Source organism: Equus przewalskii, chromosome 10, assembly GCF_037783145.1.
Source record: "Equus przewalskii isolate Varuska chromosome 10, EquPr2, whole genome shotgun sequence".
In the NCBI taxonomy this organism is placed as follows: Eukaryota; Metazoa; Chordata; class Mammalia; order Perissodactyla; family Equidae; genus Equus; species Equus przewalskii.
The window spans coordinates 34,326,941-34,342,022 of NC_091840.1; the positions used below are offsets into that span (position 1 = coordinate 34,326,941).

A 15,082-nucleotide genomic window follows, 5' to 3' on the forward strand; every position below is an offset into this window, starting at 1 on the left:
TTGACCCTGAGCTAACATCTGTGCCAATCTTCCTCTGTTTTATAAGTGGGTGGCTGACACAGCATGGCTTGATGAGCAGTGTGTAGGTCTGCACCCGGGATCTGAACCAACAAACCCCGGGCTGCTGAAGGGGAGCACGCAAACTTAACCACTACACCACGGGGCCAGCCCCTAGTTTATTACTTTTGAAGGGCACTGTATAATACCCTAATTGCCTGAAGAAGTAATGGACCTCCTAAATGTATAACTTAATATTAAAGTGTCATTTACTCTGAAGAGAATTTCGGAATATATGGGAATCCAAAACATATTTTAGCACTTGTGTATTAATATTTGCCCAAAATTTTAATGTGTATTTCATTTGGGTTTCATTATAGTTTTGAGGAGTTTGTCTCCCCCCACCCAGTATACTTAATATGGTAATTTCTTATAGGGACATTTTTCTGCTGTCCTACAAAAAGAAGAAAAAGTCCTACCAATTCATGGTAAAGAGTCAAGAGAAGTACCTATTATTAGTGCTTCAACTCAAATAATGCTCAAAGGACTTTTTATGGTGCTTGACTATCTTTTTAGGCAAAATAGCAGGTAAGTGAAGATATCTGATCTGTATTTTTCCTCTTAAAAATATTAGCTTTATTGGGTGCTAGAATGTGCTTAACATATATTAATTTTTATGAGTACGTGGGATAATCGTAAACAAGTGGTATAAGTATTGCTCTTACTTATTGACACAGACTCAGATCAATTGAAATTAGTTTTTATTAATGAAAATGAATATTTAAATCAGTAAATACATACATTTAATTAATTCAGCATTAAATTTATAGTCCTCTAGGACTAAATTTAAGCATTTTTTTCTCTTAAGTATACTTTAGGTATGTTTCTTCCAGTGTCAGAAACTTTCTTTCTTCTTGTATAAAGCCTCTATTTAGGGAAATGTGGAAAATGAAAAGCAGTCAACTCCCTGCATACTACCCCTTGTTAAGTTATAGTACTACCTGGTTCCAGTAATTTTTTTTAGTGTTTTTTTTTATTGTGGTAAAATATACATAGCATAAAATTTACCCTTTTAACCATTTTTAAGTGTATATTTCAGTAGCATTAAGTATATTCACATTGTTGTGCAACCATCATCAATATCCATTTCCAGAATTTTTTCATCATCCCCAACAGGAACTCTTTACCCATGAAACAATATCTCTCATTTCCCTTTCCACACAGCCTCTGATAACCTCTATTCTACTTGTATCTCTATGGATTTGCACTTTCCAGGTATCTCGTATAAGTGGAATCATATAACATTTGTTGTTTTGTGTCTGGCTTATTTCACTTAGCATAATGTTTTCAAGGTTCATCCATGTTGCAACATATCAGAATGTCATTCCTTTTTGTGGCAGAAAAATATTTCGTTGTATGTATATGTCACATTTTGTTTATCCATTCTTTTGTTCTTGGACTTTAGAATTTTTCCACCTTTTACCTATTGTGAATAATGCTGCAGTTGAACATTGATATACAAGTAACTGCGAATCCCTGCTTTCAGTTTCTTCTGGATACATAACTAGCAGTGGAATTGCAGGATCAGATGATAATTCTGTATTTAGCTTTTTGAGAAACCAACGTACTATTTTCCACAGCAACTGCACATTTTAGGTTCCCATAGTTATGGGCAAGAGTTTCAATTTCTTTACATCATTGCCAGTACTTGTTATTTTCTGTTTTTTGGGTAATAGCCATCCTCAGGGGTATAAAGTAGTATCTCCTGGTGGTTTTGATTTAATGATTAATTGACTTCTCTAATGGTTAGAGATACTGAACATCTTTTCATGTGCTTTTTGTCCATGTGTATGTCTCCATTGAGGAAATGTCTATTCAAGTCTTTTGCCCATTTTTCAATTGGCTTTTTTGTTGTTGTTGGTATTGTTATTGAGTTGTAGGAGTTATTTGTATATTCTGCATATTAATCCCATGTCAGATATATGCTTTATAAATATTTTCTCCCATTCTGTGGGTTGTCTGCTCACTCGATAGTGTCCTTTGATGTACAAAAGTTTTTAAATTTTGATCAAGTCCAATTCATCTATGTTTTCTTTTGTTTTTGGTGCTTTTGGTATATTCAAAACACATGGCCAAATCTGATGTCATGAAGATTTTCCCCTATGTTTTCTTCTAGGAGTTTTATAGTTTTTAGCTCCCAGTCTTTTTATAAAAATTCTGTGAACAGATTTAGAGTCCCTGACTTGAGCTTTGAGATCTGATCTCTCTAAGAGCGAAATTAACAGTCAATATTATGGTGAGGATGTAGTAGAGAATACCACATCTTATTCTGCGTAAGCCTAGGCATTTATAGCCTCTTGAAAGCCTATTGAAAGAAATTATAAGCTGCATGGGATCACAGAGATCATCTGCTTCAGTACCTTAAAAGTAGGTGAAGACTGAGACCTACAGTTTAAAGGAACTTAACAATTTTATAATTACTTTCCTAAATTTTTAAAACTTTTAGTAAAAATTATCTTTCTGTTTTCTCATGTAACAAGAAAGTGTAACTCAGTTTTTAGTTTCTTTAACAATAATACAGTTATCTGTTGCGTAACTAATGATTTAACATAGAGTGCAAAGAGCTCTGGCCTAGGAGTTAGGAGGCCTGGATTTTAGTTCTGGCTCTGCCATGATTTACGCAGTGTTTGAACTTAGGGATAGGAAGTGGTAAGGAATGGATAGTTAGTGATGTCTAATCTGTGTAAGAGGGGTTTGATTCTAAGATTTAATGGCGTATTTTGTATCAGAATTATTGAATTTAATTAGTGGTGGGGGTTGCTGGTTAGGGAGAAGGTTATCTTTGAGTGGGAAGATACCAAGACTCTCAATTTAGTTTTAATATAATCAGTTTTTATATTGTATATAGCTGAGACATATGTTTTATAAAGTTTTGCCGTTTAATTGCCATTTTATTTACATCTAGGTTTGCAGATGATTATAAAGTTGCTATTCAACAGACTTACTCTTGGGTAAATCAGACTGATCCTTCAGATAAAAATGAGTTCTTTGCTCTACCAAAAAATAAGAAACGTTTACGACAGAAAACTGCAGTTCATGTGCTAAACTTTTGGTGCTTAAATCCAGCCGTGGTAAGCTTATTATGTTGTAAATGAAAATTCTGTCTTCTTACTCAATACCAACAATTAAATAAATGTATTTGTCTCTTTTAAAGATAATTTTATGTATCTAATGTTGTTTTCTTTTAGGCCTTTTCAGATATTAATGGCAAAGTTTGGACGATTGTTTTAACATCTGGGACATTATCACCAATGAAATCCTTTTCATCAGAACTTGGTGTTACATTTACTATCCAAATGGAGGCTAATCATGTCATTAATAACTCACAGGTTAGTTTTTTTTTTTAAGTCTCTCAGTCTTTTTACCTCAATATAATTCTATATAAACAAATTAGAATGCACCTGAAGTACAAGCATATTGATCCTGATAGGAAATTCAACATTTCAGTTTTAGAATAAAAGAAAATCTGTGAGCTACTTGATAATATCAACAAAAGGAAATGCTATTAAACAGCATTGCTTCAACCCATTGAGTAAAAATATGCACTTTGGATGCAAAGACTGTATTGCAATTTCCTTATCTAAGGAAGTTTTAGTTTTTTCATGAAAATTAAAAACAAAACAAAAATTCAAGTTCTTTACCATATTTCCTACTGTATAATTATTTGTTCATGTGTTTCTCTTTTCCATTAGACTATGGTGTATCCTTATTCTTCTTTTTACATCCCCATTCTTCCACTGCTCTTAGAGTAATACCTGGCATTAATTAGCAAGTGTTCAGCAAACGTTTGAATATCTGAGATGATGTAGAAGTACTCTTATGAGTCCTTAAGAGTAAGGAGAGTTAAGATTTTAATTTTTCGTAACAGTACCATATAAATGTTATTTTAGTTTTCCTAGGAACTTTTGAATTGTCATTTGCCAATCTGCCTTCTGTTTCTTTTTATGAAGTAATTTAAAGCAGTTAGCTACATGCTAAACACCACCTGTGTGCCTAACATAGTTCTAATTCTTTATAAAGCTCTGGTTTTCAACCAAGGTGTATTTGTAGGGACATTTTTGGTTCTCACAATTACTTGGGAGGACTATTGGCATTTAGTAGCTGGGGTCATTGAATGCTAAGCTCCTATGTAACAAAGAATTGTGCTTTCCAGAATGCCAGTGTGCTCCTGTTTAGAAACACTGCCATAAACAATAGTGAAGGAAAACTATATAGTCCACATTTTCAAGTTGCTTTCTTTAGAGACTCAGATAAATACGGGAAGTTATTAGTAAATTTAGTATATATTTTCTTGTAAGAATGGTGTTATAGGTTCTGTGTTCTCAATCTAGTGCATAAAAGCACATTTAACCTGTAATGTCATTGAATTATAATAGTAATGGTATGCTAGTTGTTTAGCTGAATTCTGTTAGAATATTAGAATATTTTCCCCCAACTTTTAAAAATTTGTTTTTTATTTTAATTGTAGTAAAATACACATAATTTAAAACTTACCGTCTTAACCATTTTTAGGTATACTGTTCAGTCTTGTTAAGTATATTCATATGGTTGTGCAGCCAACCTAGAGAACTTCTCCATCTTGCAAAACTGAAATTCTATTCTGGTTAATCAACAATTCTCCATTCCCCACTCCTCCCAGCCCTTGGTAACCACCATTCTACTCTCTCTTTTCATAAATTTGACTACTCTAGATACCTCATATAAGTGGATTTGTGAGCTGTTTTTCTTTTTTTGATTAGCTTATTTCACTTAGCATGATATCTTTAAGGTTCATCAATCTTGTAACGAGTCAGAATTTCCTTGCTTTTTAAGGCTGAGTAATATTCCAATGTATGTATGTATATTTTGTTTGTACATTCATTTGTTGATTTCCCCAATTTTTTTTGTTGTTGAGGTCAAATTGGTTTATAACATTATGTAAATTTTGAGTGTACATCATTGTATTTCGGCTTCTGTATAGACTGCATAGTGTTTATCCCCAGAAGTCTAGTTTCCTTTTGTCACCATACATATGTATCTCTTTACCTCTTCCACTGTCTTCCCTTCTCCCATCCCCCATCCACTTCAGTAACAACCAATCTGTCTTCTGTATGTATGTGTTTGTTTATCTTCCACATATGAGTGAAATCATATGGTATTTTTCTTTCTCCACCTGACATATTTTACTTAGCATAATACCCTCAAGTTCCATCTATGATTGTGAATGGCACGATTTCATCTTTTTTATGGCTGAGTAGTATTCCATTGTGTATATATATACCACATCTTCTTTATCCATTCATCTTTTAATGGGCACTTAGGTTGCTTCCAAGTCTTGGCTATTGTGAATAATGCTGCAGTGAACATAGGGGTGCACTATTTCGAATTAGTGTTTTCATGTTCTTTGGATAAATGCCCAGAAGTAGAATAGCTGGATCATATGGTATTTCGATTTTTAATTTTTTGGCAAATGTCCATGCTGTTTTCCATAGTGGTTACAACAGTTTGCATTCTCACCAGCAGTGTGTGAGGGTTCCCTTTTCTCCATATCCTCTCCAACACTTATTTATTGTCTTTTAATAATAACCATTCTGATGGATGTGAGGTGATATCTCATTGTAGTTTTGATTTGCATTTCCTTAATAATTAGTGATGTTGGACATCTTTTCATGTGCCTGTTGGCCATCTGTATATCTTCTTTGGAAAAATGTTCTCATCTTCTGCCTGTTTTTTGATCAGGTTTTCATTTTTTTGTTGAGTCATATGAGTGCTTTATATATTTTGGAAATTAACCCCTTGTCAGATACATGATTTGCTAATATTTTCTCCAGTTGGTGGGTTGTTTTTTTGTTTTGTTGATGGTTTCCTTTGCCATGCAAAAGATTTTTAGTTTGATGTAAGCCCATGTGTTTCCTTTTTCTTTTGTTTCTCTTGCCTGAGGAGACATGATATTCAAAAAGATACTGCTAAGACGGAAGTCAAAGAGCATATTGCCTCTATTTTCTTCTAGGAGTTTTGTGGTTTCAGGTCTTACACTCAAATCTTTAATCCATTTTGAGTTAATTTTTGTGTATGGTGTAAGATAATGGTTTACTTTCATTCTTTTGCATGTGGCTGTCCAGTTTGCCCAGCACCATTTATTGAAGAGACTTTCCTTTCTCCATTTTATGTTCTTGGCTCCTCTTCGAAGACTACCTGTCCATAGATGTGTGGTTTTATTTTTGGGCTTTCGTTTCTGTTCCATTGATCTATATGTCTCTTTTTGTGGCAGTATCATGCTGTTTTGATTACTATAGCTTTGTAGTATATTTTGAAGTTAGGGATTGTGATACCTCCAGCTTTATTCTTTTTTCTCAGGATTGCTTTGGCTATTCAGGGTCTTTTGTTGTTCAATATAAATTTTAGGATTTTTTGTTCTGTTTCTGTGAAGAATGTTATTGGGATTCTGCTTGGGATTGCATTCAATCTGTAGATTGCTTTAAGTAGTATGGACATTGAAACTATGTTTATTCTTCCAATCTGTGAGCATGGAATATCTTTCCATTTCTTTATGTTTTCTTCAAATTCTTTTAATAATGTCTTACAGTTTTTGGCGTTTAGGTCTTTCACCTCCTTAGTTAAAATTTATTCCTAGGTATTTTATTCTTTTTTGTTTAAACTGTAAATGGGATTCTATTCTTGATTTCTCTTTCTGCTAGTTCATTGTTAGTGTATAGAAATGCAACTGATTTTTGTAAGTTGATTTGGTACCCTACAACTTTACTGTATTCATTAATTATTTCTAATAGGTTTTGGTGGATTCCTTAGGGTTTTCTTTATATAGAATCATGTCATCCACAAATAGTAATAATTTTACTTCTTTTCCAACTTAGGTCCCTTTTATTTCTCTGGCTAGGACTTCCAATAGTATGTTGAATAAGAGTGGCGAGAGTGAATATCCTTGTCTGGTTCCTTTTCTTGGAGGAACAGCTTTCAGTTCTTCACTGTTGAGTATGATATTGGCTGTGGATTTGTCCTATATGGCCTTTATTATGTTGAGATACTTTATGATTCCCCCAGCTTTTTTCTAAAAAATTACAAACTTCAGAAAAGTAGAAAAATTAGTATTAATGCAGTGAGCAGCATCTTTATACCCTTCACCTAGATTCATTGATTGTTAATATTTTGCATAGAAAAAAAACCCAATAATTTCAATATAGATTTCCTTTAAACTCGTTGCTTGATCATTTGACATACATGTAATTAAGGCTCATAACTAAATGTTAATTTGGCTGCCTAGTTTAGGCATATATGAGAGAAAGAGAGAAGAGGAATGTGGCAGAACGTAAACAATTGCATTATGTATGTATGTATGTGTATCCAAAATGCACATTTTTGGATAAACTATTAGAAAGTAATTTGTAGACATCATGACACTTTGCCCTTAATAGTTTGGCATGTCTTTCATAAGAACAAGTACATAAACACAATACCATGATCATACCCAAGAAATTTAATATTGATACAATAGAATCGATATTTATATTTCTTCAGTTATTCCCATTATACCTGTTTATTTTTGTTATTCCTAATCCAGGATCTAGTCAAGCATTATATATTGCATTTGGTTTTCATTTAGTCTTTGAAACAGTTTTCTTGTCCTTTTTTTTCTTTCATGACACTTTTTAAGAATTCAAGTCACCAGTTGTCTTGAGGAATATCTTATAATCAGGATTTATCCGATTGTTTCTTTATGATAAGATTCAGGTTAAACAGTTTGGTAAGAATACTATATAGGTGATATTGTTACTTTCCATTGCATCATATCAGGAAACACAGAATATCAGTTGTCTTATTACTAGTTGATCATTTGGTTAAAAGTTGGTTAAACTGGTATCTGTCAGATGTCATCTTGCAAGATGTACCTCAATCTCATACATCATTTTTAAATATAGGACTATTACACTTTTCAGTACTCCGAGGTGTTTGTATATTGTCTTTACATTACTAGTAAAGTTTGTTCTTTCTTTTAGTCAAATTAACTACGCTGAGGCTAGATCTGTATGACTGTAGAGGAATTACAAATATGTGAAAGTTGGTGGGTCTGATTTTCTGTGACCATAGATCTTTGAGCACCAGTGAATTTGTGAAAGAGTAGTTCCTGTCCTAGTTGAGCCTCAGAGACTTACCTAAAGCAGATCATAGCAGCCCTCACCTCTAATATTTTGGAATCATTGTTGCTTTATTGATTTTATTTATTCACATCATGCAACAAAATTTTGTTACATGCTTAATTTTGCAAAGGTATTGAGGAAATAGATAAGTAAAACCCTTTTTGCTTTCATCCTAAAAGAATTCAGTGGTGTGCCTAAAATAAACTTCTATAGATTAAATCTATATACAATTAATTAAAGGTAATAGAAAAAACCCCTACAACGTAAAAACAAATTTCATTGCTTCTCGGCCTTTTGGCTAAGATCAAGTGTAAAAACAAATTTCCTCTAAACTTGTTGCTTGACCTTCTTTTGACATACACATAATTAAGGCTTCCAACTAAATGCTAATTTGCCTGCTTAGTTTAGACTTAACTCTAATACTGACATATTGATGTTCTAGGTTTGGGTTGGCACCATTGGGTCAGGCCCCAAAGGTCGGAATCTTTGTGCTACCTTCCAGCGCACGGAAACATTTGAGTTCCAGGATGAAGTGGGAGCACTTTTGTTATCTGTGTGCCAGACTGTTAGCCAAGGAATTTTGTGTTTCTTGCCATCTTACAAGGTAAGGGAATATTTATTGTTTCTTTTGCCTTTAAAAAAATTATGTGGGATTTCCATGATAGGCTTCCTGGGGTCAGAAGCAACAAGGGAATTATAGTTTTCTGAACATTATATATTGTTGTACTTATTTATTGATTATGATACTGCCTGATTGTTCTATCACTGTTTTGCTTGAAAGTCTAAAAGCTAAAGTCTTCAAGCAACGTTAGTTATATGCAAAGACTATTTATGTGTGATTTTTTTTTTTTTAAGATTTTATTTTTATTTTTTTCCTTTTTCTCCCTAAAGCTCTCCGGTACATAGTTATACACTCTTAGTTGCGGGTCCTTCCAGCTGTGGTATGTGGGACGCCGCCTCAGCGTGGCTCGATGAGCCGTGCCATGTCCGCACCCAGGATTCGAACAGACAAAACACTGGGCTACCTGCAGCAGAGCACGTGAACTTAACCACTCGGCCACGGGGCCGGCCCCTGTGATTTTTATTCTTAGAGGCAGCTTGGTATTTTCATAGCTGAAGGAAAAAGGAGCATTCCTTTTCATTTTCATAAATTGCATTTTTGAATGTTTCAGTAATCTAAATCTAAAGTCAAACTTTGTCGCCCATCTTTTTGCTTCATGTGTTTGGCTAGAAGAAAACATTTTTTTTCTTGTTTTTATAATCACTCTGACTTTTAATATTTTCTCAGGTTAAACTGAGTTATAGTGTATTTTAATCCTGCTAATATTCAAAGCATTAATACCACATATATTCCTGAGAGTAATATCATGTTTTATCAAAATCTAAGCTAAATTCCAATGTAGAGAAGCAGTATTCCCTTTTCTTTTTTCATAGGAAGTTATATATGTAAGGATAGTAGCATAAGTAAGTGATATATCTGAATGACAATAGTGATACTTTTGGCTCTCCTACTGTCTTTCTGTCTATATACATACTGCTGTGGTCTGAATATGTCTATCCAACTTTGTATGTTGAAATCCAAACCCCCAAAGATGATGACATTAGGAGGGGCCTTTGGAGGTGCTTAAGTCATGAGGATAGAATCCTCATGAATAGGATTAGTGTCTTATAAAAGAGACTCCAGAGATCCCTTGTCCCTTCCACCACGTGAGGGCACAGCAAGAAGGTGCCACCTAAGAACCATGAAGAGGGCCCTCACCAAACGTGACCATGCTGGTGCCTTGATCTTGGACTTTCCAGCCTCCAAAATTATAAGCAATAAATTTCTGTTATTTGTATGAGCTACGCAGTCTGGGGTAATTTATTATAGCAGCCTGAATGGGACTAAGACACATACTTTGTTAGCCAGAGATGCAGTAAATTAGTCCTCTTGTAGATAAATTGAAAGAATTGCTTTCAGAAGAAATTTAATCAGATAGTTTTTTTATAAGAATATCTAAAAATAAAATGAACATAAACATCTTAAAAATTCTTCATAGAAAGCATTTATTGCAGTGTGAACATCTATACCAAACAGTTATAACTAATAACTAGTAACTAATAACCAAACAGTTAAAACTAATAATTAAGCCTAAAACTAAAGAAAAGCAAAATCTCAACACATTAATAAAACCTTTTTATATTTTTCAATCACAATCACAAAAAGCAAGCCGGGAAATGTCCAGTTGAGTAGATGAACAATTTCATTTTTTGCTAGGCATCAAAGACATGGTCAGAATGGTTCCTTATATGATAGGAAGAAGCTTAGTGTGATTTGTTTCTTAGTATTTATAGAGGAGAACTAAATCTAATATAAAGTTATTCAAATGGACAATGATATAATTGTCAATGAAAAAGTTACAGTGGAAAAGAAAACAACCTATTTGTTAAATAATGCGCTATACCTTCTGGTCCCAGTGTTCTCGCACAATATACTTTTCATTAGCCAGTTTTGATAATTTAAAAATATATTCTAATTATTAGTATATTGAGGTGAAATATATCACTTGATAGGAGGAAAGTAATTACTCTAAATATAAATGGAATATCACCTCCTAATTTGATTTTTTGGAGTAGATATAACACAGTATTAGTTTTATAGTTACTGAAATTGTGTGACTACAGAAACTATAACAGTTAAATATACTTTTTAGCAGATTTGTAAATTGGAATAATGAATGGATTGTTTCTCTACTTCTACCTTTTCAACTAAAAAAGATAAAAAAGATACAGAAAATAAGCTTTCAAACATATTTTCTTTTTCATTTATTTATTTGACTAGTAGTGAGATTGATTGTTCTGTGGGTTTTATTTAAAAAAAATTTTGTTTATTGTCTGTTTATACTATATTTATCTTTTTAATTGATTTGAATGGACTTTTAATATATCACATGTATTAATTAATTAATTAATTAATACATGTGATATATTACATGTACATAATACATATCATAAAATCATAATACATATCCATAACACATATCATAAAAAACTTCTCCAGTTTTTCATTTGTTGAGTTATTGTAATTTTATTTGAAGCTTTAAAAGTTTAATTTATCAAATTAGTTCTTATACATAATTAAATAATAATAATGATTATAATGAGAAACAACAGTTTCCTGCCCCACTTCTCCTCACTTTCCAGTTCCACACCTCAGACGCTTCTCAAATCTTTGAGCTATTCCTTTGATATTTATTATTTCTTTTTTTATTGTAGTAAAATATGTATAACATAAAATTTATCATTTTAACCATTTTTAAGTGTGCAGTTTAGCCACATTAAATATATTTGCAGTTACAACCGTAACCACTATTCATTTCTAGACTTTTCATCATCCCAAACAGGAGCTCTGTAGCCATGAAATAGTAGCCCCTCTACCACAGTTCCTGGTAACCTCTATTCTGCTTTCTGTCTATAAAAATTTGTCTATTCTAGGTACCTTGTATAAATGAAATCATTCAATATTTGACATTTTGTGTCTGGTTTATTTCCCTTAGCATAATGTTTTCAAGGTTCATCCATGTTATAGCATGTATCAGAATTTCATTCCTTCTTATGGCTGAATAATAGTCCGTTATATATATATATATATCACATTTTGTTTATCCATTCATCTGTTGATGGTCACCTGGGTTCTTTCTACCTTTTGGCTATTGTGAATAATGCTGCTCTGGATATTGGCATACAAATATCTATTTGACCCCTTGCTTTCCATTCTTTTAGATATATACCTAGAAATGGAATTGCTAGATCCTATGATAATTATGTATACCTTTTTGAGGAACTGACGTGCTATTTTCCACAGCAACTGCACAATTTTAGATTCCTATCAGCAACGCACAAAGGTTTCCATTTCTCCACATCCTTATGAATATTTGTTATTTTCTGTTTTTTTGGATAATAGCTGTCCTAATGGATGTGAAGTGGTATCTCCTTGTTGTTTGATTTGTATCTCTGTTATGGCTAGTGATGTTTCATGTGCTTATTGGCCATTTGTATATCTTCTTTTGAGAAATGTCTACTCAAATCCTTTCCTCATATTTGAGTCTGTTTTGTTGTTATTGTTGAATTGTAGGAGTTCTTTATATATTCTAGATATTAATCCCTTATCAGATATATGCTTTTTAAATATTATCTCCCGTTGTATGAGTTTTTTCACTCTATTAGTGTCCTTTGATGCACAAAAGTTTGAAATTTTGAGGAAGTTCAGTTATCTCTTTTTTCTTTTGTTATTTGTACTTTTTCTGTCATAACCAAGAAATCATTGCCAAATCCAATGTCATGAAGATTTTCCCTGTGTTTTCTCTAAGGGTTTAATAGTTTAGCTGTTAGATTTAGTTCTTTGATCCATTTCGAGATAATTTTTATATATGGTGTGTAATATATAAATATATGGTCCACTTCATGTTTTGTGTGTGTGGATATCCAGTTTTCCCAGCACCATTTGTTGAAAAGACTCTTTTTTTCTCCATTAAATGATCTTGATTCCCTTGTTGAAAACCCCTTGACCAAAGGATTATTTCTGGACTTTCTATTCTATTCCTGTGGTCTATACATCTGTCCTTTTGCCATTACTGTTTTGATTATTTTAGGTTTTCACTAAGTTTTGGAATCAGGAAGTGTCACTGCTCCAACTTTGTTTTTTTCAAGATTGTTTTGGGCTATTTGGAGTTCCTCAAGATTGCTTGAGCATTTTACAATGGGTTTTTCTTTTTCTGCAAAAGAATATCTTTGGGATTTTGATAGGGATTGCATTGAATCTATATTTTGCTTTGGTAGTATTATTGTCCTAATAATATTAAGTATTCCAATCACTTAACATGGAATGTCTTTCCATTTATTTGTGTCTTCTTTAATTTTTTTCAGCAGTGTTTAGTAGTTTTCAGGATACAAATCTTCTTGGTTAAATGTATTCCTAAGTATTTTTTTCTTTGATGGTATTGTAAATGGAATTGTTTTCTTACTTTCCTTTTTGTGGAGTTCGTTGCTACTGTATGGAAATGGAAATGATTTTTGTGTACTGATTTTGTATCCTGTAACTTTGCTGAATTTATTTACTCTAGAATTTTTTGTTGAAAATTTAGGGTATTCTATTTAGAAGACCATATCATCTGCAAACAGAGTTCAGTTTACTTCTTCCTTTCCGATTTGGATGTCTTTTGTTTCTTTTTTTGCCTGATTACTCTGGCTAGAATTTCCACTACTGTGTTGAATAGAAGTAGGGCAAGCTAGCATCCTTGACTTTTTCTAAGGGTGATAGCTGTGGCTTTTTCATGTATTGCTTATCATGTTGAGGAAGTTTCCTTCTATTCCTAGTTTACTGGTTGTTTTTTGTCATTGATGTTGTTCTGCATCAATTGAGATAATCTTGTGATTTTTTGGTCCTTCGTGCTATTAATGTTGTGTATTACGTTCATTGATTTTCGTATGTTGAATCACTCTTGCATTTTGGGAATAAATTAGTCATGGTGTATAATCTTTTTATTATGTTGCTGAATGTGGTTTGCTAGTATTTTGTTGAGGATTTTTGCATCGCTATTTATAAGGGATATTGGTCTGTAGTTGTCTTTGCTTGTAGTATCTTTGTCTGCCTTTGCTATCAGGATGATACTAACCTCAGAGAATAAGTTAGTAAGTATTCTCTACTCTTTAATTTTTGGAAAGTTTGGGTAGGATTGCTGTTAATTATTCTTTAAATGTTTGGTAGAATTCACCAGTGAAGCTACCTGTCAAGGGATATTCTTTGTTGGAAGTTTTTTGATTGCTGATTGAATCTCCTTACTAGTTCTAAATCTATCCAGATTTTCTATTTCTTCATGATTCAGTTTTCATAGATCATTTCTAGGAAATTGGTTCATTTTATCTAGATTTTCCAATTTGGTGTCATATGATTTTTCATGATATTCCTTTATCAATCGTTATTTCTGTAAAATGGGTGGTGATGTTCCCACTTTCTTTTATAGTTTTAGTAATTTGAGTCTTTTTTGTTCCTTTGTCACTGTGGTTAAAAGTTTGTCACTTTTGTTGATTTTTTTCAAAGAACCAACTTTTGGTTTTGTTGATTTTGTCTATTATCTTCTATTTTCTGTTTTATCTCTTCTGTAGTCTTTATTATTTCCTTCCTTCTCCTAGTTTTGGGTTTAATTTTCTCTTCTTTTTCTAGTTCCTTAAAGTGTAAAATTAGGTTATTGACTTGAGTTCTTTCTCTTTTAAAGTGTGTCATTTCTCTTAACACTACTTTGTTTGCATTTCCATCATTATGTTGTGTTTTCATTTTCACATTTCTCAAGATATTTTATGATTTCTCTTGTGATTTCTTCTTTGACCTATTGGTTGTTTAAAAAGTGTTATTTAATTCCCTTGTAGTTTGAATTTTCTAGTCCTTCCTTCTGTTATTGATTTCTAGTTTTATTCCATTGTGATCAGAAAAAATATTTTGTATGATTACAGTCTTTTTAAATGTATAAAGTCTTGTTTTGTGGACTAACGTGTGATCTCTCCCGGAAATTGTTTCATATGCATTTGGGAAAAATGTGTGGTTCTGCTGTTGCCGAGTGGTGTTCTATACGTGTCTACTAGGTCCAGTTGATTTATAGTGTTGTTCAAGTACTCTGTTTTCTTACTTAGCTCTGTTCAATTTCTATTCATTATTGAAAGTGGGGTATTGAAGTCCTCAACTATTATTGTAGAATTGTCAGTTTCTCCCTTCAACTCTGTCATTGTTTGCTTCACATATTTTGGGACTCTGATTTTGGTGTACGTATGTTTACAGTTGTTATATGTTCTTCATGAATTGACCCTTTTAGCAATGTATAGTATCTGTTGTCCCTTGTAACAGTTTTTGACTTAAAGTC

General features: G+C 32.6%; 1 protein-coding gene across 2 annotated transcripts in view; it reads left to right on the plus strand.

Moving 5' to 3' along the window:
• The window catches only part of BRIP1 (BRCA1 interacting DNA helicase 1), a 186,419-nt gene that overhangs the window by 75,657 nt on the left and 95,680 nt on the right, over nt 1–15,082 (plus strand). For both annotated transcript variants that reach the window (XM_008541212.2, XM_070562357.1), the window contains exons 11-14: nt 434–585; nt 2,963–3,128; nt 3,246–3,386; nt 8,632–8,793. In XM_008541212.2, the coding sequence (XP_008539434.2) occupies nt 434–585; nt 2,963–3,128; nt 3,246–3,386; nt 8,632–8,793 (621 nt within the window). The remainder of the gene's footprint in view (nt 1–433; nt 586–2,962; nt 3,129–3,245; nt 3,387–8,631; nt 8,794–15,082) is intronic.